The sequence below is a fragment of the Mycteria americana genome, chromosome 2 (assembly GCF_035582795.1).
Source record: "Mycteria americana isolate JAX WOST 10 ecotype Jacksonville Zoo and Gardens chromosome 2, USCA_MyAme_1.0, whole genome shotgun sequence".
NCBI classification, from domain to species: Eukaryota; Metazoa; Chordata; class Aves; order Ciconiiformes; family Ciconiidae; genus Mycteria; species Mycteria americana.
This window is the reverse complement of record NC_134366.1, coordinates 136,803,536-136,827,718: the sequence shown is the minus strand read 5'-3', so window position 1 is coordinate 136,827,718 and position 24,183 is coordinate 136,803,536. Positions and strand designations below refer to the sequence as shown.

General features: G+C 46.7%; 1 protein-coding gene and 5 non-coding genes across 6 annotated transcripts in view; 3 read left to right on the top strand and 3 right to left on the bottom strand.

The window, feature by feature from the left end:
- Positions 1-1,656: 1,656 nt before the first annotated feature.
- Positions 1,657-1,747, bottom strand: TRNAY-GUA (transfer RNA tyrosine (anticodon GUA)). Its single transcript is given in 2 exon segments — positions 1,657-1,692; positions 1,711-1,747. It is a non-coding gene; the product is annotated as a tRNA-Tyr (tRNA).
- Positions 1,748-1,925: 178 nt separating this feature from the next.
- On the top strand, positions 1,926-1,998 carry TRNAR-ACG (transfer RNA arginine (anticodon ACG)). The gene has a single exon. It is a non-coding gene; the product is annotated as a tRNA-Arg (tRNA).
- A 1,110-nt stretch (positions 1,999-3,108) lies between these two features.
- TRNAR-ACG (transfer RNA arginine (anticodon ACG)) lies at positions 3,109-3,181 on the bottom strand. The gene has a single exon. It is a non-coding gene; the product is annotated as a tRNA-Arg (tRNA).
- Positions 3,182-3,502: 321 nt separating this feature from the next.
- On the top strand, positions 3,503-3,593 carry TRNAY-GUA (transfer RNA tyrosine (anticodon GUA)). The gene is given in 2 exon segments: positions 3,503-3,539; positions 3,558-3,593. It is a non-coding gene; the product is annotated as a tRNA-Tyr (tRNA).
- A 5,083-nt stretch (positions 3,594-8,676) lies between these two features.
- DNAJC5B (DnaJ heat shock protein family (Hsp40) member C5 beta) overlaps positions 8,677-24,183 on the bottom strand; it is a 47,409-nt gene continuing 31,902 nt past the window's right edge. The window contains exons 2-4 of the mRNA XM_075495722.1: positions 18,552-18,765; positions 14,356-14,530; positions 8,677-8,771 (exon numbers count right to left, since the gene is read on the bottom strand). Coding sequence (XP_075351837.1) covers positions 8,677-8,771; positions 14,356-14,530; positions 18,552-18,765 — 484 coding nt within the window. The remainder of the gene's footprint in view (positions 8,772-14,355; positions 14,531-18,551; positions 18,766-24,183) is intronic.
- TRNAA-AGC (transfer RNA alanine (anticodon AGC)) lies at positions 23,492-23,564 on the top strand. Its single transcript has one exon. It is a non-coding gene; the product is annotated as a tRNA-Ala (tRNA).

Below are 24,183 nucleotides of genomic sequence, written 5' to 3'. Positions count from 1 at the left end.
AAAAGTAGGAGCAGAGACATTGATATAGGAAGGAGTGAATCTTAACCAAGAAAAAAACCAATCTCGTAGCCCTGGACGGAGTCTGTGCCCACACCGGGGAGCGGCAAAAGGATGCGATTTTGGACTGTGGATTCAGATTTGACTGCTAGTGTGTGCAAACCTGTAAGAGAGCAGACACCTAAGGAAATGGATGCCTTCCCTCAATTTCTGCTCACCGGGGTGTGCTGTTCCCTGCCGGGCAGGCTTTTCACGCCTGGATTTCACCTGAGATAGTTCCCGAGAGGGGTGCACTGCACCACGCTGGAAGGAGAAAAGGCTCTGTGTGTGTGTCCATATGCAGACACAAAAATGTACTAATTAATAGAGAGGTAGCTGGGGCCAGGGATGTAATGCATAAAGTGTGTAACTACAGAGCAGAAGCTTGCAGGTCTGACTCCTGCTGAGCTTCATAAATCTGCTTCCCTGCTGATAATCTTGCTTGTACTCTGTTCCCACAGATAGTGGGTCTTCCTTGCTCTCATATCTGAAATCTACCTCAGAAAAACACTCTCACACAGAGAAGACTCATTCTGTGTTCTTTTGAAGGAGAAAACTTCCATTCTTCCCCTGCTATGCAGACAGGCTTGGCCGCCTTCAGACACGTTTACTCTCTCCAAGCTAGGAGTCGTTGCCAAGTGTGTTTGTCTGCTCACCACGTAGCACCTGTAACGAAAAAGAAGACTTGAAGGCAAAAGGAGAGGGGATGGCAATGCAACAGAATAGAAAACAGGAAAAAAAAAAGCAGCAGACTATGAGTGCTGGCCCTGTTATTTACAACATCATAAGCAAGCCCATGTCCGGCTGCGTTAAATCTCTTCTGTATAAAGGACTTCTGTGCTCTTTCCCACTGCTCCACCTTCTCCTCGATCATCCCGTGGACCCTTTGATCCCGTGATCTCCTCGATCATCCCGTGCACAACCAAAGGCATCCAAACATCACGTCCGTCCCCTCAAGTCAAGAGACCACGGAGCAGTTTTATCCATTCCCATCAGCCAGGGTGCTTGAGGCGCTCACCCGTAAGGCTTATCTAGCATCACATAAAGCTAAATCAGCAAGGATTATTTGGCACCACAGAAAGCAACAGGCAAAATGAGGGGAGCCTGTCCAGAGCTGAACTGGCACCCCAAGGATCACCCTGGAAAAGAAGACCTAATAAAACTAGCCCAGATTGAGCTAAAACCACCTAATTTTTTTGGCTTCACATAGCATAATGCCAAATATATATTATCTTTATTGTAATATATTACTCTTCTTAAATCATTTATTATTACTACTACTAATAGTATTACGGAAAACAATGAAGCACTTCCAGAAGCATTGCTGCAACATGGATTTCAATGTTTACTGCAGGGCTGTCACCTCTTTGCACTATTTTCTTTTGTTTTTTCCAAAAAAAAAAAAAAAAAGGGGGGAGATGTGTGTTGCTTATATATTGCATGTGCTTGAAACGGCTCCAGGAGCCTCTGCGCGGCCGTCGCTCCCCCCCCCCCCCCGCCTCTCTCCCGGCCTGCCGGGAGAGAGGCGGGGGCGGGGAGCGACGGCCGCGTCCCCGTCCATCACTGAGGGGTTGAAAAAATCAATTTCCTCCAGGAACGGAAAAAAAAAAATTGAACGTCTCCTTCGAGCCGGAATCGAACCAGCGACCTAAGGATTCCCGCGGGGCAGCGCCTCTACAGTCCTCCGCTCTACCAGCTGAGCTATCGAAGGGACCTGCCAGTCGCCGCCCAGCGGCCGCCCAAGGTGCCGCCCCACCCCGCGCGGAGTTTTGAGCATGCGCCTTGCGAAGGCAGAGGTTCGGGGAGGTGAGTAGCGCATGCGCGCAACGGGCCCGCCGAGGGTGAGGGGTTTGCTGAGGGGGCGGTGGCTCGGCCCCTTGCCGCGTGCGGGGCCAGTGGCGCAATGGATAACGCGTCTGACTACGGATCAGAAGATTGTAGGTTCGACTCCTGCCTGGCTCGGTTTCTTTTGGTGCCTCGGTTCTTCTCGCCACGCCGCCTTTTCACTCGCCCGTAGCGAGGAAAACCAAACGGGCCTGGCCTCCCTCCCTGGTGGTGGGCATCAAAACCCCATCACACTCACATAGAAACTTGCAGAGCACAGCGCCCTGAGATGTGCCCCTGTTTTCCTTTTGAATAGACATTTCCCAAGTTATAATATTCTCCAGAAAGTGTTCCAGATGTGACTCCCCATGGCTGTTACGTGAGTGTGAGCAACAAGCGGAAAAATGAGGGACCCAAGGGCTTTGCGTGACATGGTGTCCTTTCCTTCTGCCGCCTCCCGCCTCTCTGCACATCCTTGTGTCGTGACCGTCACCAGCCCCGTTCACAGGCATCGCAAAATAAAGGATGGCGATGCCAAACGTTAGCAGCCCTAATGAGCTACCTCGGTTATTTATTCATAACAACATGAACCACTTTTTATAGTCAGCTTGCACTGAATCCGCGGATTGCGGCTACTCCGAAGCTGTGAGTATTCCCAGATCTGATCACGGGGGACGCCTTCCTCGCCTCTCCTGGGTGCAAGCCGCTCTTCACATGCCGCATAGCCTTTGTACATGTCAGAAACGGGTTTCTGCAAAACCACACACTTTTCATTCAACTGCACGACAAGGATGCTCTCGCACTTCTCAAGGCTGATGGATAATCACTATGAAAATAAGAGTCTTCATCACAGCAGTGTTGCTTGCTGCCTTCAGAGTCCTCGTGGTTATTTTCCGTGATGTCATTCCTACGACTAACCGTACTGCGTCAGGCCAGTGATGAGCACACTGCCGCTCTCCTAGGGCCTAAAGGATTTTTCCCCATGTAATTTACCGGTGCATTAATTTGGTTAATTTGCGGGCACAGTTAGGGCACTTGACAAGACGCGTACTTAAGATCGTTGGAAAAGTTTAAGCCTAGATGGTGTTTTACGGTTTCTGCCGTTGTCATTTTTGCTTTGGGAGACAAAATAATCCAACGATGTGCCGGGCGTGTAAACGGTGTTACACGCTGAGCTCAGATGAAAAACAGTCCCCCCCCGCCTGCGTAGAACGGCGACGGTGACAGCAGAGGAAGGAAAAACGAATGCGAGCCAGGCAGGAGTCGAACCTACAATCTTCTGATCCGTAGTCAGACGCGTTATCCATTGCGCCACTGGCCCCGCACGATACTAAAACTTCCTCGCTCTCCTGTGTACCCCAACAGCCGAACGCCCCGCCCCGCGCCGCCGGGCCCCCCCGCCCGCCCGCCCGCCCGCCGCGCCAGGCCCGGCCCCAGGGCCCCGGGTGGGGGCACGGCACGGCGCGGCCCAGCCCGCCCCGCCGGCAGGAGGCGCTCCCGGCAGACCCTGCCCCGCCGCGCGGCGGGCCCCGGCCGGGGCTGACGCCCGCCCTAGCGCCGTGTGCCCTGCGCATGCGCCGCGCAGCGCCTACGCGAGCCGTCCTGCGTTGTTGTGGCGTGGCGGAGGGCGGGCGGCCAGGTCCCTTCGATAGCTCAGCTGGTAGAGCGGAGGACTGTAGAGGCGCTGCCCCGCGGGAATCCTTAGGTCGCTGGTTCGATTCCGGCTCGAAGGAGACGCCAAAATTTTTTCATCCCCCCACCCCCCGCAAAGTGCTTTTAAACAGCTTTTCTTCAAACAGTCGCGGATACAGTTGTTTTTCTCGACGAGATCCAGCTGCATTGCAAACCGAGCCTCTTCTGCTGTGACTCGCTGACTTGCAGCAGGAGCTGTTGCTGCAGGAGCAGACACCTGCTGCCTGACTGCCAACACCTCCTTAATTTTTAAAGGAAAACAAGATGTATGTTGCTCTTACTCCAACTCACCGCAAACCCTCACAAAGCAAGTTAGTGCAGGAGGATACCTGTTGAGATCCCTTCATCTCATCGCAGGTAATTAGGATGTTGACATTCTGAGGGGTTTTTTTCCGAACCTCCTCTCCCCGAAATGTCTAGACACTATTTTCCCAGAATAAGGAAGTATCTGTACATTTACATACTGCCACAATAGGAATACATTTTCAAATCCAGCCAGGTGATACTTAGCACGTGTTATCTCTCCCTGCTAGTGGGAAATTGCGTGTCTTTACCAGCGTCTTTCTGAGATTATCTTGCAGGTGTCGGCTACCACGCAGTTGTCCCATGCTATTGCCTTCCCAACCCTGGGACGGGTGACGCTGGCACAAAGGACTGAGTCCTCTTGTAGGGAAGCTCCTGTACCCGTTCATCCCTCTCAAAGTGAAAGGAGATGCTGGATGTGATGATTTTGCTGACTTTAGTTCAGGCAGAGAAGGAAGGGGATCACTCTCATCTGCGGTCTTTCTCCCTGCTTTGTAACAGCACAACAAACATTTTCTTTTCTATAGAAAATGATAACATAGAAAAAGAAATCAGTAATTTTGACTGTGCTCAGTTCTGCACGCTTCATCATTTTTCTTTAATGATTTTATTCTAAAAAGAGGCAAAAATGTAATTCATTTTGACTGAAATCATACCCATACTTTGGATATTAATTCTTAGGGAAGGTAAGCAATGAAATTAAATGACATACAATTATGTTTGATGTCTTTTGGATTAAGCAGAGTGGTTTATTCTATGAGCTTGTTGTGGGGAGAAAAGTGCACAAACTACCTAAATAACTGGTTATGTTGATGGTAGACCTAAATCTTGTACGATTGTTCTTCCATTCAGTGTTTTGAGTGAGTCTGGGTATGAGTTACTATCTAAGCATGCAAAAGGACAGCTCTTTGAGAATACATCCAGCCGGAACAGTTGCCCCTTGTCCATTTTTCAAACGCTTGGGCTTCTGTGGTCACAGAGACTGGATACCATCCTAGTGAGAAATATTCCTGTCCCGTAGCAGGCCCAGGCTCTCTGGCACTCTGCGCTGGCTCTTGGACAGCTGCAAAACCCCTGGGTGAGATGCCGGCCCCAGGGGAGGTGACGGGACGTCTGCCGTTGTCCTCAGCAGCATCACGGTTTCACTCTCTGCACGCACCCCTTCCTGGGGGAAATCGTTCCATATAGGAACTGATGCCAGTAAAACCACTGTGTTACATCACTTCATCGCACTGCTGAATTTTTTTATGTGGGCAAGCATTCTGCATTATATAAAGGGTTTGCAATGCGCGGCTATAGCTCTGGCTGCTTTGCATAGGTAGGTGCATCTGCTGCAATCCAAGACCGAGTTCCTCTTTGGGGAAACCCTGAGTTGCCGCTTGCCACTTCTCGGGGTGCAAAGCCGTAATTTTGGACAGCTGTCTCAACAGCCTTTCTATCTGTTACTGGAATGAAGTTGTTGACAGTGTGGAAAAGTAAAGGGAGTGCTACAATTCATACATACAACCTTTATTAGTCAGAGTGGTTGACAGCAAAGGTAGATTTGAATATATAGTAATTTACATATAAACAAATGCAGCAAAACAGAACAAAATTTTGAGGATCCGTACATTTTGAGAAGATTAATGGGTGTGCAACTGAACTTTACACAGAAACAGACCATGTAAGCATAGCTATGTTCACATTAGGAACTTTTCTGTAAAGCAAACAAATGAGTAAAATCACATTGAAGAGCTAAGACCTGAAATCCTTATTCATCCTTTCTCCATGTGTCCCCAGAATAGCTAGTCCTCACAGCAGTGAGAGAAGCAAATGCTCTGGTACTCTGAAAACTAAGTTTCCTCTTCAGAATTAAACTGTGGGTTCAGACACTCAGATTTTTTAGCTGCAAGTCCTGGAGGACCCACTCAGAGCCTTGGTCATTGGTTTGTTCTGAGGTTTTTGGCTAACTGAGATAATATGTTGTGGCTCTTCTGTACAGATCCCCACGTCAGGAAAAGGGCTTTGCAAACATGCAGCAGCTCGTCCATCTTTGCATCACACTGTGGGATCAAGCCATAAATCTGTCCCAAGAAAACTCTCTCATCTAGAAAGAGTGAATAAGAACCACATGACTTACGGTACATCTCGAGCCCATGGAGATAATGTCCTTGATTTCGGTAAACTTTGGCTCTGGTGAAAAAATTCCCCAATTGCTTTTGCTAATCTGGGATTTACCTTTCCCTCCCTGGCTTTAGGCCTGATCTGTAGCTGTTGTTGAAATCAAGGGTGCAATTCTCAGTGACTTCCATGAGAGCAGGAGGAGGGATTTCACACGGGAAAGGGTTCCAGGTATAATGTGTAGCTTTACACTAGACTTCTCCCTGAATGCCTTTTCCATCTCTGCTGGAAATAGTCACTATGTAGCATGTGCATACTTTCACAGTGAATGTCTCTACCAGACAGTAAAACTTCAGAAATCACTTAGCCTGCATATGTGTCACGTACTATGGGCTCTCCCTACTCCTTCGTTGGGCGATAACATCTTACGCCAGAGTAAACACCATGCAAAAGGGAATACCGAGGAAAGCCAAAAGGTGTGTGTGTGTGTGCACATGCGTGCACTGGGGCGAGTGGGTGCTGGTGTCCCCCGGCACGTAGCCAGTGGGCTGCGCCTTGCCTGTCTCGCAGCACTAGCACCCCAACGCACACGCCGTCTGATCCGATCACCCAGTGTGAAGATTTGCGGCACTCGGCTGCCTCTGGGAACGTGCCTTCTGGGGTCACGTCTCCACAGCAGCAGGATGGCATCACCAGCTCCCCTCCTCTGGGACCACCGGGACGGATGGGCACATCCCCCCGCCACCGCTGGGCAGGCAGGATGGCAGTCTGGATTTACGTACGTATGAGTGGCCTCCAAAATTATTTGCAAGACACAACTGAGGACAAAGAGGAGCCCATGGGTAGGAGGGGAGTGAGTGCCTGTCCACAGCCCCAGCCGTGCCGGGACCTCCCCTCTTCTCTGAAGCAGAAAAATAAGGCTATTTCTGAGGGCAATGTGAGCATTAGCTGGCCCCAGTGCCTGCACCTGGAGAACAGATATATAACCTGAACTGGAATTAATGGCTTTTAAAATGTCCATGTGTTATGGGAACTTTAAAGAAATGTTAAAAGTACTATTTCTTGACTTTGGAGTTACAGCTAGTGTGATGAAACACACTCTTTTCTCATATATTTAGCTGCCACTGAATGACATTTGATGTGAAAGGTGAGAATAGAAGGAAGACAATAATGTTTCGCAACCACAGAATCCAATTTTAAGGAAGGGAATAACAGTTTTGACTAGCTATATATTCACTGGTCTATATAATTTAGTGGTACATTATGCCCCCCTTTGGACCGCAGCACTGTGATTAGAGGAGCAAAAATAGAAAAATGCATAGAACTGACAATGATTGATGTAACGTGATCAATAAAGATAAATTCAGCTCTCTAAGGCTTAAACTACTATGTCAAACCAGTGAAGTGCTAAGTTTAAGATTTCAGAGGTATTTCTTCAGCTCTTAAAAATTAGAGGCCCAATTTCTTCACGCTTGCTTTAGCCTCACCACACGTATCTCCACTGATTTGTGCAGCGGTACACCTGAATGTACATCTCATCCCTACCTCTTTATTTAAAATCACGCCACGTGCTCTTAAAGCCCCTGTGCCTGGGGCAGAGGGGAGGACCCAGGCTCACTCCGATGAGCCGGGCTGCGAGGAGGACGGTCGCTTCTCTGCTGCTTGCCTGCCCTGCCAAGTCCTTGCTGCTCCCGCAGCGCCGGTGCCAGTGCTGGCGCGATGGCTCCCGGCCCAGTGCCAGCGGGGCAGCAGGGCTGGCAGCCAGGGGCACGGTGGAATAAGCAAGCTGGCAGAAAGCTGTTGGCTGGGGACCAACTTCCAGCACGTTGCAGCTGCAGCTGGAGAAGCCGGGGCCGCCCGGCATGGGCGGCAGGCCCGTCCAGGCTGGAACAGGGGAGCTTTGCCATGGGGCTGTCACCGGCTACGGGGAGAAGAGAATGGCTCTGGGGCAGCCCAGGGCCAGCCTCCCCCTCCATAGGGTGTTTGCCCACCATCTCCCGTGTTTGCAATTTGTGCAGGGGAGGACACAGAGCCTATGTATGCTTCTGGTGCTGGATGAGGCTCCTGGATTTGGAGTGACCTGCACTGTAATCACCAGCAGAATGATCCTCGAGCACTTGGTCCTGGCTCAGGTTTAAAATTGCCAGGGCTGGGCCCCAGCAAGCCTCTAGCTGCTTTGCAAAGAGTGTTTCCTCTCTGGGAAGGACAGCCCCATCTGCCTTACCACAGACATTCCCTCTGAGGACTGCTAAAGAGCATTTCCAGGGCTCCCTCAGAGGAACGTTTCACACCAGCAAAACTGCTGCATGCAAGGAGCGTTCTGGGGGCAGGGAGAGACGGAGCCGGTGTGTCTGGAGAGGGACTCGGGACTGTGTCTGGGAGGTGAAACCTCAGCTGAGGGTGGGGAGGAGAGCAATCATACCAAAGGGAGTATTATTAGAGGGAAAGACCATGCTGAGCCTGGCAGTTTGAAGCCTTGAGAGACCAGCATGCTGGTCTGTAGAGCTCTATACTGGCCATAGGCATCTCTTTGCAGAGTGTAGATACCAATCTACTTGAAGTGGCCTGCCTAGAGGCAGATTCTGCCTTGATAGGAAATTACTCTCAGGTTACTCTTGATTAGCTTAAAGACAACTACAAATACAGGCTGCACGGTTTATCACGTGTTTTTTCTCGCTGTGATACTCAGTGGGAAGCATCAACAGGTCGTGTTTGCCCACTCTAGGAGTCTGTGTGATAGCTCCGATGGCTGTCCCCTATTAGCTGTGTCTTCTCAGTTGTGTTAGTTGGCTGAAGCATGATAGGAGTTTCTCCATCTAAATTGGGGAGGAAGACAAAAAATAAGAATCCTTTGCTTGCTAGCAAAGTCAGATTTCTTGTTAGCACCATAACATTTCATCTTAACAACATTTAATCTTGGCTTCACAGACAGCTGCGTGCGTACTGAAGAGGCAGCAATGCCCACACTGAGTCTACAAATGCTCTTACTCCTTGTCCACGTGTAATGGCAGATTTCTGGGTGACTATTGCTGTTGTTATTAAACTGGACATTAGCTGTACCTGGTGCTTTGCAGAGATGGCAAGATAAGGGTCCTTGCCTGTTCCAATTGGAAGTGCTTGTTCCTGCAAATGTCTGAATATAATGAGCGCCGTTGTGAGTCAGCAAGCACTAACCTTGACAGCGTTTGCGAGAATGGGCCAGAAATGAATCTTGAAGAAGGCAAAGTTAACAGTAAAGAAAGAAGAGAGTTAAAAGGAAAAAAATGCGTGAGCAGTAATTTACTTGAGAGGGAAGAAATCATATATATCCTGAAAGCCAGCTAGTTAAATAAAAATGTTAAATTGCATTTTGAGGTCTTATGTAATATATATACAACAGGATTTTTAGAATTACTGTTTTAATGAGTTTGGAACTGCCTAAAACTCATATTATCACTGTATAAATCCTTACTGCTTTGTACTTTCTCATTCCATGCAGTTATGTGTTTGGTTTCCCAATATATCTGTAAAAAATGCATTTGTTGTAGAGTGGAGGAAAGTGAAGTCCTTACAGAGTTCTCTGACGGCTGTTGTGTTCCCTCTGATAATGAACAAGGTTTGGCTGCCCTTCTCCTGGGCCTCTTTCCAACCAACCATTTGGGGGAGGGGGAGGAAGGGACTCAAGACTCAGAGACTGACTTTTAAAGGTTCAGCCACCTCAGTGAAGTGTTTTCATATGAAAAATTTTGGACTATCTATATCTTGATACTAGCACAGCCTTCACAGTAACTGAATACAAATGATGACTTTTTTGGCCAAATGACCGACTATTCAGAAAAAAACTCATCTGACATTTCCTCCTGTTTACATGACAGTTGATGGGATGAATCATAGGCAAAAGATGTAACGTACAGGAGTAACGTAACCCAGAGCAGGAATCTAATTGCATGCCATACGGCTTCCCCTCAGTGGGGGTAGAACAACTTTGACTCTGTCAAGGTGAAAGGCAAGAATGATTAAATGCCAAACAGCTTCTCTGTATGGGCAATTCCGTATTTAGACACAAGGTCAAAGACAGACATGTTTTGTAACTTCTGAAAATATGTGAGTAATTAATGCTTAGAGCTCAGCTCGCGCTCAGATTAGTTTGGCAGTTCCAATCCATTTTTAAGTTGCAATGTATTTTCTCAATTTCTGAGCAGCGCTCCCTCCCACCCTCTGCTGCCTCCAAGTTGTTCATTTTAAGGAAGATCGCTGATGGAGGCCAGAGGCTAGCAGTTCATTTTGCTGTGATTGCCAGATGTGCAACAAGAGACTGGGACCCACTGCAAACCTGTCGCATCGCTTCCAGCTGATCTGCAGACAGCTCTGAGCTGACACCTTCCCCACGTATTTTGTTGCCCACACCATTCTAAGATTTATGATGGTTTTTTATCAGAACAGGGACCCATGGTATAATAAACTGTACAAATATAGCCTGCTAATGGAGAGCTGCAGAATAGAGGTGCAGCAGAATTCACAGTTTAAACTGCTTTCTATAGATAGCTCTTGCTCACTGTTCGCCTACATTAGTATCATATGGAGTGCGGAGGAGACAATGAAGTGCTAAAAACTTACTGCTTCTGAGTTGGGAAAGTATTTTGTTATTCAGGTTCTTTTTTTCTTTTTCTTTTTTTTTTTCTCTCCCAGATTTCATTTTCTGTAAAATGAAAGTTGGTCTAGAAATGCCTTGCTTTGTTCTTACGATGATAACCAAACAGGAGAGGAGAACAAACCTGCCAAACTGCTTGAGTGCATCATTACGGCCTGAAGTAGCAAGGCAATCCAAATTCCAACGGCACCTCCTCTGGGACCACAAAAGTCAACAAAAGGTTTGCCGTCAACTTCAGTGGAAGCAAAATCTGGCAACCTGCCCCGTGTGTGCGAGTGAAAGTGATGAACCGTTGCAGACTTCCGTGCTGCAGATGAGCGAGTGATACTTCCCTCTGTCAGTGTATTTTTGCAGGTCACCCGTAACATCATAGCATGATGCCACAGATTACCCTACTTTACACTTTTTTAATGTCTTGTTTGATCTGAAACCCTAAAAAATGTCATGTTTAAAATGTAATAACCCAAATGTAAGACTTATTTTGGAAAGCAATCGTCCATTGTATGTTAGGCTACAGTCCTCTGTGGTATAAATCAATAGTCATGAGAAGAAATCACTGTAACCTAAGCACAGGCCAGGGCTTGCAAATCCCGAAGTTCCTTTAGTTCTGATGGTCGTGCTACCCATGGAAGTACATGCTGTAAAACAAATCTCTCATGGGAGATATTCAACTAGCTATGCACTAGAGCTAGTCAAATATATTTGAATAAAACTTTCTTCTAGCGGAATATGCCATTTTATGAGAACTGAAGCCTTTGACAGGATTGTGTTAATTTCAGTGACAACTCACTTTGCTTTTACATTTTAGGAATGAATCACCGAATTTTTGGCCTCACATCTCTTTTTTTTCACTAATAATTATGTTTTATGGTATATTAATTTGAGGAATGAAATCAACTGTGTAACACCTTAATTTTGTTAAGGAGAAATATGAGGGACTCTGAAAATTATTACTGTTGTGCCAGCTCAAAAGATGAAGTCTAAATCTCTGCTCCCACAATGTGCATATTGCCTCTTCTGTGCAGTACAGCCGGCTCCAAGCAGCTCCCACTGAGCGCAGCAACAACTGGTGGAGACTCGCTCCCAGAGGTTTTTAGCATCAGGAATGCTGATGTTTTATCGATGTTGCATTCTTCAGAAAAGCAATGACTGACTACAAAATATTTGGATAAATTAAAGTATGGCCTTAGCTTGAGAATCTACATTTTGACCTTAGCAAAAAAGTTCTGGCTAGCAATAATACAGATACTGGGGACAGCAGGAAGCAAAGAAATTAATTACCAGGTAGAATGCTCAGTCTGTAGGCAGAGGGCATGTGAAGAATGTGGATCCTAATAGGATTTCCTCTTCCAAAATGAAATCTGCTGCAGAAATGATTACAGTTTGTTTCTGAGTTACCTACAGGAGTGTTTCTATTATTTACATAAAGGAAGCCGTGAGTATTCATTTATATGGCCCAACATTTGAAAATGTCTGGTGGAGAAGCCCAGTCTTTGCCATTCTAAGTCAGCCGCATCTTTTTGGCCAGCATCCCTAAAATCGGGGGCGGGGGGGGAGGGAGGAAGTGGAGTTTGAGCTGGTTATCATTCATTTTTCTAAATGCAGTGTCTATTTTCCTTTCAGCTGCAGAAAAGATGCTCACATTGCCCTCTGTCATGAAGTTTTTAGTTTTATTCCTGATATGTTGCTCTCTTTTAATCTCATTTTAAAATACAGAGAATTCTACTTGACTGAGGCAAGCTGGTTTTGATTGGTACGAAAATGTAGCAAGACTGAAGAGAAGAGTAGGAAAGACAGAAGTATCTAGTTTTCTCTAGGCCCTATCTATATACTTAATATTGTCTTCAAAATACTTAAAACACATAATTCCACATGCTGATAATTTTTCAGACTGGTGCTTTGCTAAACATTTTAAATTATTTTTAAAAATTGATATCTCAGTGAGACTTGGTGGGAGTAAAGGGATGGGAAGGTGGCCTAAAATTACTGAATACCAGTAAATACCACCTGTGCCAGAAGGAGGGAGAAATTTTTTTTCTGCCACTGGGGAATTTTGTGCTGGATTTTGAGAGAGAGCAAAATAGCTGCCAAATTACAAAAAAGGCAGAATTAAAAAATTCTTATCCTTCAAAGTTCCATCTTCATATTTCAAACTTGGCTTTGGTGTCATAGACCCATAAATATCAAGACCCATTTTAGATTTGCACTTTTCAGGTGCCTAATGTTGTAGAGTATATTACATTTTTTTCAAATAATGCATTGTGGTTATAAGGCTTTCACTAATAGTTTTTGTTGCCTTTGCAGAGACTGATCAAGTATGATCAATTCTTAAGCTGACTGTATTTACCTTGATACGCCTCTAGGCAAAACCAATTTAAAAACACCACCACACGTTGGCATATCAGTTATATAAATAGCATTTGTTTCAGCTACTACAAGTGTTTTGTTACGTATTTAAGGAAGGGTAAATTTGTGTGAAAAGTTGAGGGGAAAAAAAATTCTTCCTGCTAAGGGAACATGACATTTGCAATCTGGCAGTGCTAATTTAAGCATAATAAACGTAAGAATATAACAGCGTAAGACCTTCCATAACAATGGAAGAGAAAAAGAGTGAGCTGACTGCTTAGGTCCTTCCTCATAAAAAAGCATAATCCTAATCATAGTTTAACTAAATTTGCAACTGAAAAGTCGCCTAGGTCTTCCCCTGATACCTTGGCCTCTTGCTGGAGCAAGGATCATTGCCTCTCTCAGCCTGTCCTGCAAGTATCCAGATCTAACCAGTTTGAGATGTTTCTGCTTCCCTTGAAGATGAAGGCAAAACTCTGCCCCACTTCAGCAGATTAGCACAGGGCTCTTTGTTCAAAATATGTAACTCACACTAGTGCCAAATTAGGAAATCACCACCAGCATCCTTTGGTATAGCCAAAACCTGAGTTTGCAGCTGGGGGACGCAGCAAAGCCAAGAACAGAGGGTGACCTGCTGCGACGGGGGTCCTGCTGCCCCCAGCCCATGTTCCTGGCTGGGCGCTCTTGCTCCCTTCTTTGAGCCAGCATTAGCACTTGGCCTGCCCCACCGTGAAGCATGGCAGGGAGTTAAACGGGCAGGGAACTACACACATTTTTGAGAGGATTAGTTTTCACCTGGATCATATCCAAGATCTGGCTCCTGGTAAGGCAGTACAATTGCTACTGCCAGTGCAGAAGAGAGGGAGCAGCTTGGGGGCTGGATGGGAGAGGGGCAGGACTGTGGCATCTCCCGAGCAAACTCTCTTAGGTTAAACCTTACTGTTGGAAACTTTTGCATCTTTTCTTGAAGCCTTTTCTTGAATGGGTACAGTTGGCCCATCACAGCCAGTGATAAATTTTACATGAACAAAAACCAAATGACAGCTTATTCAGGCAGATCAGATGCGGCAAGCACCAGTCCAGGCAGAGCCTAATCTGTAAGTACAGGGTCTAGGATAGGAAGCAACATGGGCATGGGGGCTAGAAGGTGAACATTGTCTCATAAGATGAGCCCTAAGACTTCTAATGTTTAAATGTCTCATAACAGATACAGGAGATATTTAATTGTTAGTGCCATAAGTTTAGTTTTTCATTAACACACAACTTGGGAAGTTCAGCAGGTCATGGTGTTAGCTGGAGTGAATTGGCATGTCTCCACTGATGTCTGGAAGCAGCCTCAGCATCGTGAGCAGAACATCTGGCCTACAGGCTTTAAAGATTGTTTTGAACAGCTCTGCCACACAGTAAGCCCCTATAATACACACCTCTTTCCATGTCGTTCTTAATTTGCTCTTCCAAATCTTCTGGAGACACACAAAACTCCTGCTCTTCCCCTTCGGGTGCTTTGGGTTTACACTTTCCACAGCAGCAGTTGAAGCAGCAGCAGAGGCAGCAGCAGAGGTAGCAGCCCGTCAGCAGGCCACAGACTGCAAACAGGCCCTGGGTTAAACATAGCAGGAGGAAAACCCCGTGAGCAATGACCTTCCTGAAACTCGTGGCAGCGTCTTACAGCTGAAGGCAGATTGTCGAAGAAACTCAGGTTCCCAAGTGCTTGGCACTAAGAGCAGTCTAGCCGCTGGCCAAGTACCTAAACAAGGGCCAGATCTTCTAGAGTCCTCCTCATCCACCAGCTCCTACTTGCCACTCAGGACCACGTCCACAGAGAAGACACCAACCAACAGGCCCCCGCACACTCAACTTTTGAAAGTCTGTCTTCAGCTGACGGCCCTCAGAAAAAACTTCCAGGCAGTATGCAAAACCCCACCCACCTTAAAATGACTCATTTCCATCTTAAAAATGACTCATTTGCCCAAGATCGCTTTTGCAAACACTTATTTACTGGTAGGTTCTTGTCAATAGCAAAGCCGAGAGAAAAAGAAGCAAAGACCCAGATGCATCCCACATAACTAGGCACTGAACTAAGGCATCCAAATTAGGACTGTAGCCCCCGTGAGCTCCCCACATAGTCAATGGTAAATTGAAAGCCCTTCCAGAGTGTGATTCAGCCTCAGGAGGATTTGAGTTGCCCATTGGGGGTGTCTCTCTCTCCCCGCATTAGCCTGTGCAGGAGCACACAGGTGACAACTCCTAAATTAGACTCCTCAGGCTGTGGTTTCTTGATGTGGGGACTCAGGTGGCAAGAAGTTCCCACCTGCCTCACCCTCTGCTCACTCCTGTCCCTGTGGCACAAAGCGTGGAAGCTTCAGTGGAGCCAGCGCAACTGCCTGGGGCTGAGATCAGAGATTTGAGCCAGATTTAACAGCCAGAAAACTTTAATTTACAGAGCTTTTCTTCCTCCAGACCAGGTCACTGCCTGGATTCATAGCACAGCTCCACAGCTGCTTGCACTGGGGGCTGTGTGGCATGTCGTGGCAGTGGGACGAGGGGCTGCAGAAGGGGAGGCCTTAGGCTGGCATTGCCACCCTGTGCTCCATGAGTGCATGACGGCAGCCTGGCTCCTGACCCATGGCGGATGCAGGCCTGCACCGAGATGTTTGTGGCAAAGGAGACACCGCCACAGGTCATCGTGGACATAGTGGTGGTAAAGGAACGCCAGTGACGATCCTGAAAGAGGCATCAAGGCTGATATATGGAACGTGTATGTAAAGCCAGCACAGCTTTGTGGCCACCAGCTATCTATAAGTTAACTTGAAGGTACAGCCAGGCTTTAGCATTATAGTTATACAGTCTACCCTTTACTGTTTGTTATATTCATAAGAAAACATGCCGCTGAGGAAGAAAGCAAGCACAAACATCAGGACATTGCCAAACTTTGACGATGAAGCTATGTAAATAACATTCAGTTATGTATGCATGTCTCAGGCAATATTAGTGGGGGTCAACTGGAGCATCTTTGAAGGTAATAAGACTATTTACAAGCCTAATATTAATATAGGCATGTATCAAGAGTGAACAAGGTGGTTTTAAATGAAAAGAAGGACTCTGACCTTTTCTTTTAAAATGTTTTCCTTCCAACGGACACTCAAAACTGTTCTAAATGCCGTAACCCCTAAAATAAATTACCTGACTGTTTATCATTTATGCCACAATGGAGAATAAATCACCACAATGCATAGAATGAAAAAAGACAGAATAAAAGTGTATAGAGGGAAAAAAATACTTGAATTTATTAATGATACCTTAAATGTTTCAAGATTTCTTGTGCTTATATTATCGTAGTTGGTAAATCAAGAATCAGTTTATTGATGTGATCATAAGGGAAGAGGGAAAATTGCTTTTTGCTAAAACAGTTAAACGAACAACGCCTCTGCCTGCCCGTGCAGAAGGAGTTAAAGTTCCCATTACCCATGTAAGTATGTTCCCAGTTTAATATGCCTGCTAAGAAGTCTGGCACTCCAAAAAAAAGTAATTTTCACTTTGCATTTCTCCTTTCATTTGAGGTTTCCTTACTTCGAATGACATACCTCCTCACAATTGTCAGATTTTCTGAGTATGAGTGTTATAGGAAAGAGGATTTACCAGGAATATTCGTAGTTGAAGAGGAAAATAACAAGCGAAAGCTGTGGTTCCTACTGTCTTCTACCAGAATGGAGGAAACTAGGGGTCCAGAGGTCATCTGCAGATGATGCCTTAGACTCAAACAGTTCTATGATGGCCAATAGAAAAATCTGAAACTGACCCAGCATTTGGGCATGAGCTAAAAAGAGATGAGGAATAGTGAGTTCAGCTTGCAAAAAACACTTGGTGGCCTGTTTATGCTGTGGAGGTGGCAAGATTTTGGGTTGGGGGAGGGATAGAGAGATCACCTGTGACAATCCTCAAATGAGCCTATATGCATATTTTGGATTTTTTGCACAGAATTCTTAAAAACTAGGAAGCAGTGATTACTTTTGCTGGGATATTCAGCATATCTTGTCTCACCTCTGGGATACAGCTTCCTTGAAACAATCCACACATTCCTCCTTTAGCTGTTGGGGACTTACTAGCTTCTCTCTCTACTCTCCAGTGCTCTCCTTATGAGTTAAAGCCACAGCAGTTATTTCTGTTCCTGATTTTCTAACCACAAAGGCTTTTACACTTCATAAAACCTTCATTAACAATTGGTAAGCAGAAGAGGAAATAAAAGCTGAAAAAGCAGCAAACAGTAAAGAAAACCTTGTTTAGCAAGACTGTTAAAGGAGTCAATACTGCTGCTCTCTCAGCTCTAAGGCAATGCTTCCTGGCATCTGAACCGTGACAAAGAGGCCAAAGGAGACTGTGGACAGCAAAGAAAAGAGGGAATGATCCAGCAGGAGAAGACAGTGGCTGTGGCAGGGAGTCCAGCCTGCAGCAGGAGTCAGGTACAGCAGCTGCCGGCAGGCAGCCTCCAGCCTGCTTCTGAGGGTGCAACTGCGCTTTTGCGCATTCATTAGTTTCATTCTCTGTTTGCGTTTGAGCAGCTTCCGTCTCACCCTGATTCAGAGGACACATTGTGGCTTCTCAGACCCACAAATTGCCCAAGTGACTTCCCAGTTTGAAAGGGGACTGCAGGGCAGTGAAGCACTGGCCTGATACATACTGAACACAGGAATGAATCCGTGGTCCACGGTTCTCAGATCAAAGCTGTCATGGTGTGATTGCCTCACACAGTACAGATAATTTTCCTATGTATTCCAGCAGAGTCCTTGCTTTCCTGTGCATCTGTTGCTGGAAATAGGTGGGGACAGCATGGATTTTGCACATTTGCAATTCTGTTGGTTTGTTACATTTCTGTAACGTTTCAATATTTGCTGAAACACTGGAATCTGACATATGCAAACATCAGAGGACACCAGTGACATAAGAGAACACATAAACACAACTCCCTTATGACTAGAACAGCCCATGACGTGTTTTTCCTTGAGCAATATGCCAGTTTTTGATGTATCATTCTCTTCCTTTCCTAGTCTTCCTCCACTCCACCCTTCTCACCTTTTCTTCCACTTCCTTTCTCTCACCCCCTCACCAGGGCACATATATGACACCGTAATCACAGAGTGTTATGTATTATTATTGCTTACTTACGCTGTGTGCTGTATATAGCAAAGAACACAGCTAAATTTGTACTGTAATAACTTATTAACTGGTTGTCACATAAGTGGGACTTCTCGGTTTTGAATAATGAGTCATTTTTATTTAGTCATTACTGGAAAGGAATTCAAAATTAACCTGGAGCACTAGGTTCAATTTTAATTAATGTCTGAAAGTGTTACAAAACATGCACTGTATTTAACTATTTACCAAGTTAAAAAGAAAAAGAAAACATTCTATATTAGCACTTTTCTGAGCTGATGTTACATTCTGCCACTGTCGCTTTTCCAGATAATGTTGTTGTTTAATTAAGCTTTTAGTAGCAGTTTACATTCAGATCCTACTATTTGTTAAGCCTGTAGAGAGACCATGTTTTTCAGGGGGTTCCTTGTGTATGTAATTGTCTGTGTGCATTGTAACACTTGATTTCCAACAGAAAATAACAGCTTACCTTTGCCCACCAGCTTGAGAGCATGAAGTAGGTGTTAACATTTTCCTCACCAAACTGTTCTGCCACATAGAGCCCTAATGATCCATACTTGTCATATATGTTTCGCTTGGACAGATCAGTCAGTGTTGCATGAGCATTGTTGATCTCTTTAAATTTTTCTGCAGCCTCTGGATTGTCCGGGTTCTTGTCAGGATGATATTTCAGAGCCAGTTTTCTTAAACATGGTAAAAAAAAAAACAAACATAAGGAAAAGAAATCATCTGTATGTGTGCATGTATACAGACACTTACAAAACATTACAAAATATTTTAGCAGAGATATAATCATTCTGAACAGTGTGTTCAGCCTTCTTTTTTCCAGCTCTGTTGTACTCAGTGGAAGGAAAGTGACACAAAGTGACTGAACGTGGAAGTTTTGGTAGAAGAGGTGTTCCTATTACACTGAGCATGAACTTTGTGTATTGATACCTAGTTAGCTACCATGTTAAAGGAGACAGTGATATATGCTGAAAGCACAGATTGCAGCATGATAACAAATCACACGCATTTATTGCATTATGATTGCCAACTGATTTGCATCATTTAGCAGGTTCCAACAAAGATAAAGATTTTTTAAAGGTTGTTTAAAAACATGATGATCACACTGCTTATCCCATCAACATTATCTTCTTTATAGCAAAGGAAATTCCATGTTTTATTGCCTATCAATAGTAGCTATACTAAAATTTTGTAAACAGTGTCTGTGTTTGCAGAAGCCCAGACAGTGATGATGGAAAACACAGTTAGGAGTTGCAATAGAAAGGAAGCATCTTTCTGAAGCACAAGGTGGAAAAGCATAGTGAGTTAGCCCCAGTTTCAAGTGCCTGTCTTTGGGCCTAATTCCCCACTATCACACTTCTGAGACAGTCCTTAAAGCAGTGGCAGCTGATTGTCAACTGTTTTGGGCTGTTTATGCCGGTGGGAAGCCTTTGCTGGGGCAGGGCTCAGTAGTGTCTTTTTCCCCTGACTGGCCGCAGCGCTACGGCATCCGAGGACAGGTACAGCTTGGAAGGAACACTGTGGGACTGTCGGCTCACGGACAGTGGTGGGGAAGCGCAGCTTGGAGGAGAAAGGGGTTGCTTCCAACCATTTTGGAGCACTGGCAGTGTGAGTTCACACGTACCTGCAAAACAAGCATAGACAGCAGTGTATCTTTTAAAAAATCTCCACTCCCTTTGAAGAACTGGCAAGATTTTTCCAGGGCATTTATTTAATGACTAGTGCTGACCTCTAGTGGCATCAAAAGTGATTTAGTAGCGTTTTAAATTCCGTGATCCTCACCTCAGTCAAGCTATGTTGCATTTTGTAAATATTCTCTCCAAGTGTTTCAGGAGCTAGCCATGACTGATATGCAAAAAAATATTATTTGTGGTGTGAAGGCAGTGTGCCCACATTTCTTCTAACAAATTTATCTCAGAGTAGGGTCTTGCTTGAATTTCCATTGAAGTCCCAGTACAGGTCATTCCCCCAGTAAAATGTAACTGCTTTGCTCCTGATGACAGTTCCTGCCTTGGAGACATTCTGCCAATATCAACACTGATATGAGCCTGGGAACAGCCTCTGCCAACCATCTCTTCAGTTCTCTATGCTGAACCCAATTCATCTTCTCATAGATAACAAATAACTCCTTAAAGATGTCTCCAATAGCATGAAGGGGTACATGTTCAGTCATGTTTAATATACTGTGCCTGTGGTACCTTAAACATAAATTTTCAGTCATATATAACATCTGTTACCTTAAACGTAATAAAAGATGAAATAGGAGAACTGGAAAAACAAGCTAAGTCTTGCATGACTAATGAAATTATGTGCCATCCAAGTATTTAAGTCGCTTATGCAATTTATCCCTTTTCTTAGCTGAAAACAAACCCCAGCAATTAGAATTAAAAAAATTCTACTTAGGGAGAGGTCTTACTTTCAAAACCCATGCGTGGTTGCAGGCATTGGAAAATCAGTCTCCAGCCTTTCTTTCTTTTCCCACAAACCCGAAGATATCTTCTGCCCTCTCCATATCCCCAGCAATATAATGAAAAATAAGAATTTGAAAAAAATGTCATTTCGAAAAGGTGAAAAACATTGATTGCACACTCACTTTACTCAGTATTGCTTTAGAATACTAACAGAATTGCTTTCAACATAGCACAGTTAACAAAAGATATGTTCTTCTTTTGATTTTGGGAAAACTGTCCTCACTAAAAAAAGTATATTAACAAGCAACTCCCTGCACACGAAGATGACATATACTAATTGGAGATGATTTAGTAATGGGAAAGAGATCTATATACTAGTAGTGCAATTCATATGAGTGAGAAAAAGGACTTAGTTAGGTCCAACCCAAGAAAAAATAAAAGAACTATGTGACATAAGTATCAGCTATATAGAAGCTTTCCTGTGGGTCCCTGGAAAAATGACGTTCCAAGTTGTGTGATAACTGTGGTCCAATATGAGCAGAGAAAAAGGAAGAAGCCAAAAAACAGAGAGTAAAATGAACACAGGAGTTTGTTGGCTACTTCGCGTACCAAACACATGAATTTCGGTCCATTCAAATTTTTCTCATGATGAATGGCCTTCTCCTTCACCACCTTGCGAAAACTGACCACTGCAGCCCTTCACAACAGCAAACAATGTGAAGAGTTTGGAGATAAACAACAAGAAGAGAAATAGCCATACCACAAGATGGATGGGGCACTCGTAGAAATGAAGTCAGAGAAATATGCTCAGCACGTCTGTCAGTGGGAGGCTTAGGATGAGAGGTGAGATCAGCCTAGATTGTGCTGCAGGGGTGGGTCTGATGATGGTACACGTGGGTGGAGGGAACAATATTTTGAAGGCAGGAAAGTATATTGTCTAGGGTGAGATATGGCTGTGCCATGGAGTATTGGAAGGTGTAAGATACAGCCGGCCATTCCTTTGCACAGCACAGCTGGTAGAGCGGAGTACTGTAGGCTCCCTTGCACGGCCATCCTTAGGTCGCTGGTTCAACTCCGGCTCGAAGGAGTGCCCTTTTGGCTCTGGCCCAGACCCTGCGGCACCTTTGTCTCTTAAGCAGGAAAGGTCACGCTGAGGAGGCACTTGTGAGGTCCGATGGGAGCGGTTGAGGCCAAAAAGGCTGCTCGGGACCAATTGGGAAGGCTGCACAAGCTTCAGTCGCAGTCGTGCGGTGCACAGGCAGCTCCACGGCCCCGCTCAAGCCGGTGGGAGTTCAGGCAGGCTACTTGAGTCCAAGGGTCATGGCCAGGCTCAGCATCAATGAGGAACGTGGGCAGGCACAGGCAGAGCTGCAAGCCAGATCCAGCGGTTCTCAGGAAGGTACCGAGGGCAAGAGGCTCAGCTTCAAAGCATCTCCCGTGCCAAGGAGGGCCGGGCCCCTGCTCAGGCTTCTCGTAGCATTTTCATGCAAGGCCACCATTTGCACACGCTCCAAGTTGTTTCTGAGCTCCGACAGCCAAATGCGCGTGGTGGTGGGGCTGCACGCAGGCTCCCAAGTGACTTGACCCTGAGTTCTGGTTTTGTCAGAGGGGTCGCCTCCAGCAGGAAAGTGAGTGGGTGAGTGGGTGGGGGTGTGAGAGCGAGGCCGATGGGAGGCGCAGGCTTTGGGTGCAGGGCATCCTGGGTCAGGGGTGGGTGCCTGGGAGGGGAGGGGACCTCAGGCAGAGGCCGTGGGCTGGGGAATTAGCTCAAGTGGTAGAGCGCTCGCTTAGCATGTGAGAGGCAGCGGGATCGATGCCCGCATTCTCCAATGCTTTTCACTCCCCTTGCCGGGACACAGGGCCCTTTGCCTGGGGCCCGTGTCCTTTGGGGGGCTGTGGGGAGCTCGCAGTGCACCCAGACAGCAAAGGGTAGGACAACATCCTGGGGTTGTTACAAGAGCAGCGTGGGCAGTTTAACAGGGGACCTTCTTTTCTCCCTCTTTGCTTGACAGACGTCAAATGTCATCTCAAGTCCTGTGTCCAGCTGTGAGCTCCCCTGTACAGGAGAGACATGAATGAAGTGGAGGCGCTTCAGTGGAGGGCCACCACGAAGCTCAGGGAATGGAGGGGTTTCTGTGTGAGGATGGGCTGAGGACACTGAGCATGTTCAGCCTGGAGAAAGCGAAGTTCAGAGGCCTTACGCAGGACCTTCCAGCACTTAGGAGGCGGTCAGTGAGCAGAGGAAATGCTGTCCTTTTGTCTGGTGCTTGAGCAGAGGGCAAAAGACAGCACAGTGAAATTGGATCAAGATGAATGCAGGTGGATACGGGTAAGCTTTTTTTGGCCCTGAGGAGAGTGCAGCTGTAGAAGATGACGTCCAGGGAGCCTGTTGGAGTTCTTCTGTTTGGGGGTCTGCATGATTTGATGGGCTAAAGGGTTGAGCAAGGTGGTGTGATGTTGGAGCTGGGGCTGTTTGAAGCGTGGTGTTGGAGTAGAGGCGTCATTCTGCGCTTTGCGTGGAGAAGTGTCGGATGAGTGTGTGATGGGCGAGGTAAGGGGCAGGGCCCCATGATTCCTTCGATAGCTCAGCTGGTAGAGCGGAGGACTGTAGGCTCCCTTGCACGGCCATCCTTAGGTCGCTGGTTCAACTCCGGCTCGAAGGAGTGCCCTTTTGGCTCTGGCCCAGACCCTGCGGCACCTCTGCCTTTTGGCCCTGCCCGGGTGGCTCCCCTTCAAGGGCTGCCCAGCGTTGAACTCTTGCCTAAGGTGGGGAGAAGACCAGCCAAGGCAGTTTCAGGTGAACCCTGGGCAGGGGATGGTGGTCCTGAGCACCGAGGTTGTCAGGGGTCGCCCCCAGCAGGAAGGTGAGTGGGTGAGTGGGTGGGGGTGTGAGAGCGAGGCTGTTGGGAGGCTCAGGCTTTGGGTGCAGGGCATCCTGGGTCAGGGGTGGGGGCCTGGGAGGGGAGGGGACCTCAGGCAGAGGCCGTGGGCTGGGGAATTAGCTCAAGTGGTAGAGCGCTCGCTTAGCATGCGAGAGGCAGCAGGATCGATGCCTGCATTCTCCAATGCTTTTCACTCCCCTTGCCGGGACACAGGGCCCTCTGCCTGGGGCCCTCTGTTCTCTGGGGGCTGTGGGGAGCTCGCGGTGCACCTGGGCCGCACAGAAAAGGACAGCATCCAGGGCTGCACCAAGGGCAGCCCGGGCCCTGGATCGAGGGATGGGATTTTACTCAGCACCTTTACTCAGCGCTTGACTGATGGCATCTCGAAGAACACGGCCGGCTTCGGGCCTCTGTGTAGAAGACAGACGTTGACCAAGTGCAGTGACCTCGGAACAAGGCCACCGTGACGGTTGGGAGCAGGCGCATTTGCCCCGTGAGGAGATGTCAGTGAATGTGGGCTTGTCCAGAGCCTGGAGAAGAGAGGGCTTTGGGGGAGCTAAGCAGCAGCTTTCCAACGCCTGTCAGGAGATTATTGATTCAACAGGTATAGGCCTTTTACTGTGGTGATTGCCAGAGGCATGAGAAGCAACGGCCCACAACTGAAGCAGGGCGGGTTCAATTTGTTCTCCCCTCACGCCAGGCAGGCAGGAGAAGAAGGGTGCCCCGGAGTGCTCTGCAGTCTCCATGCTTGGAGGCTGGCACGAGCCGACTGGATGAAGCTTTGAGCAAGCTGCTGTGATCC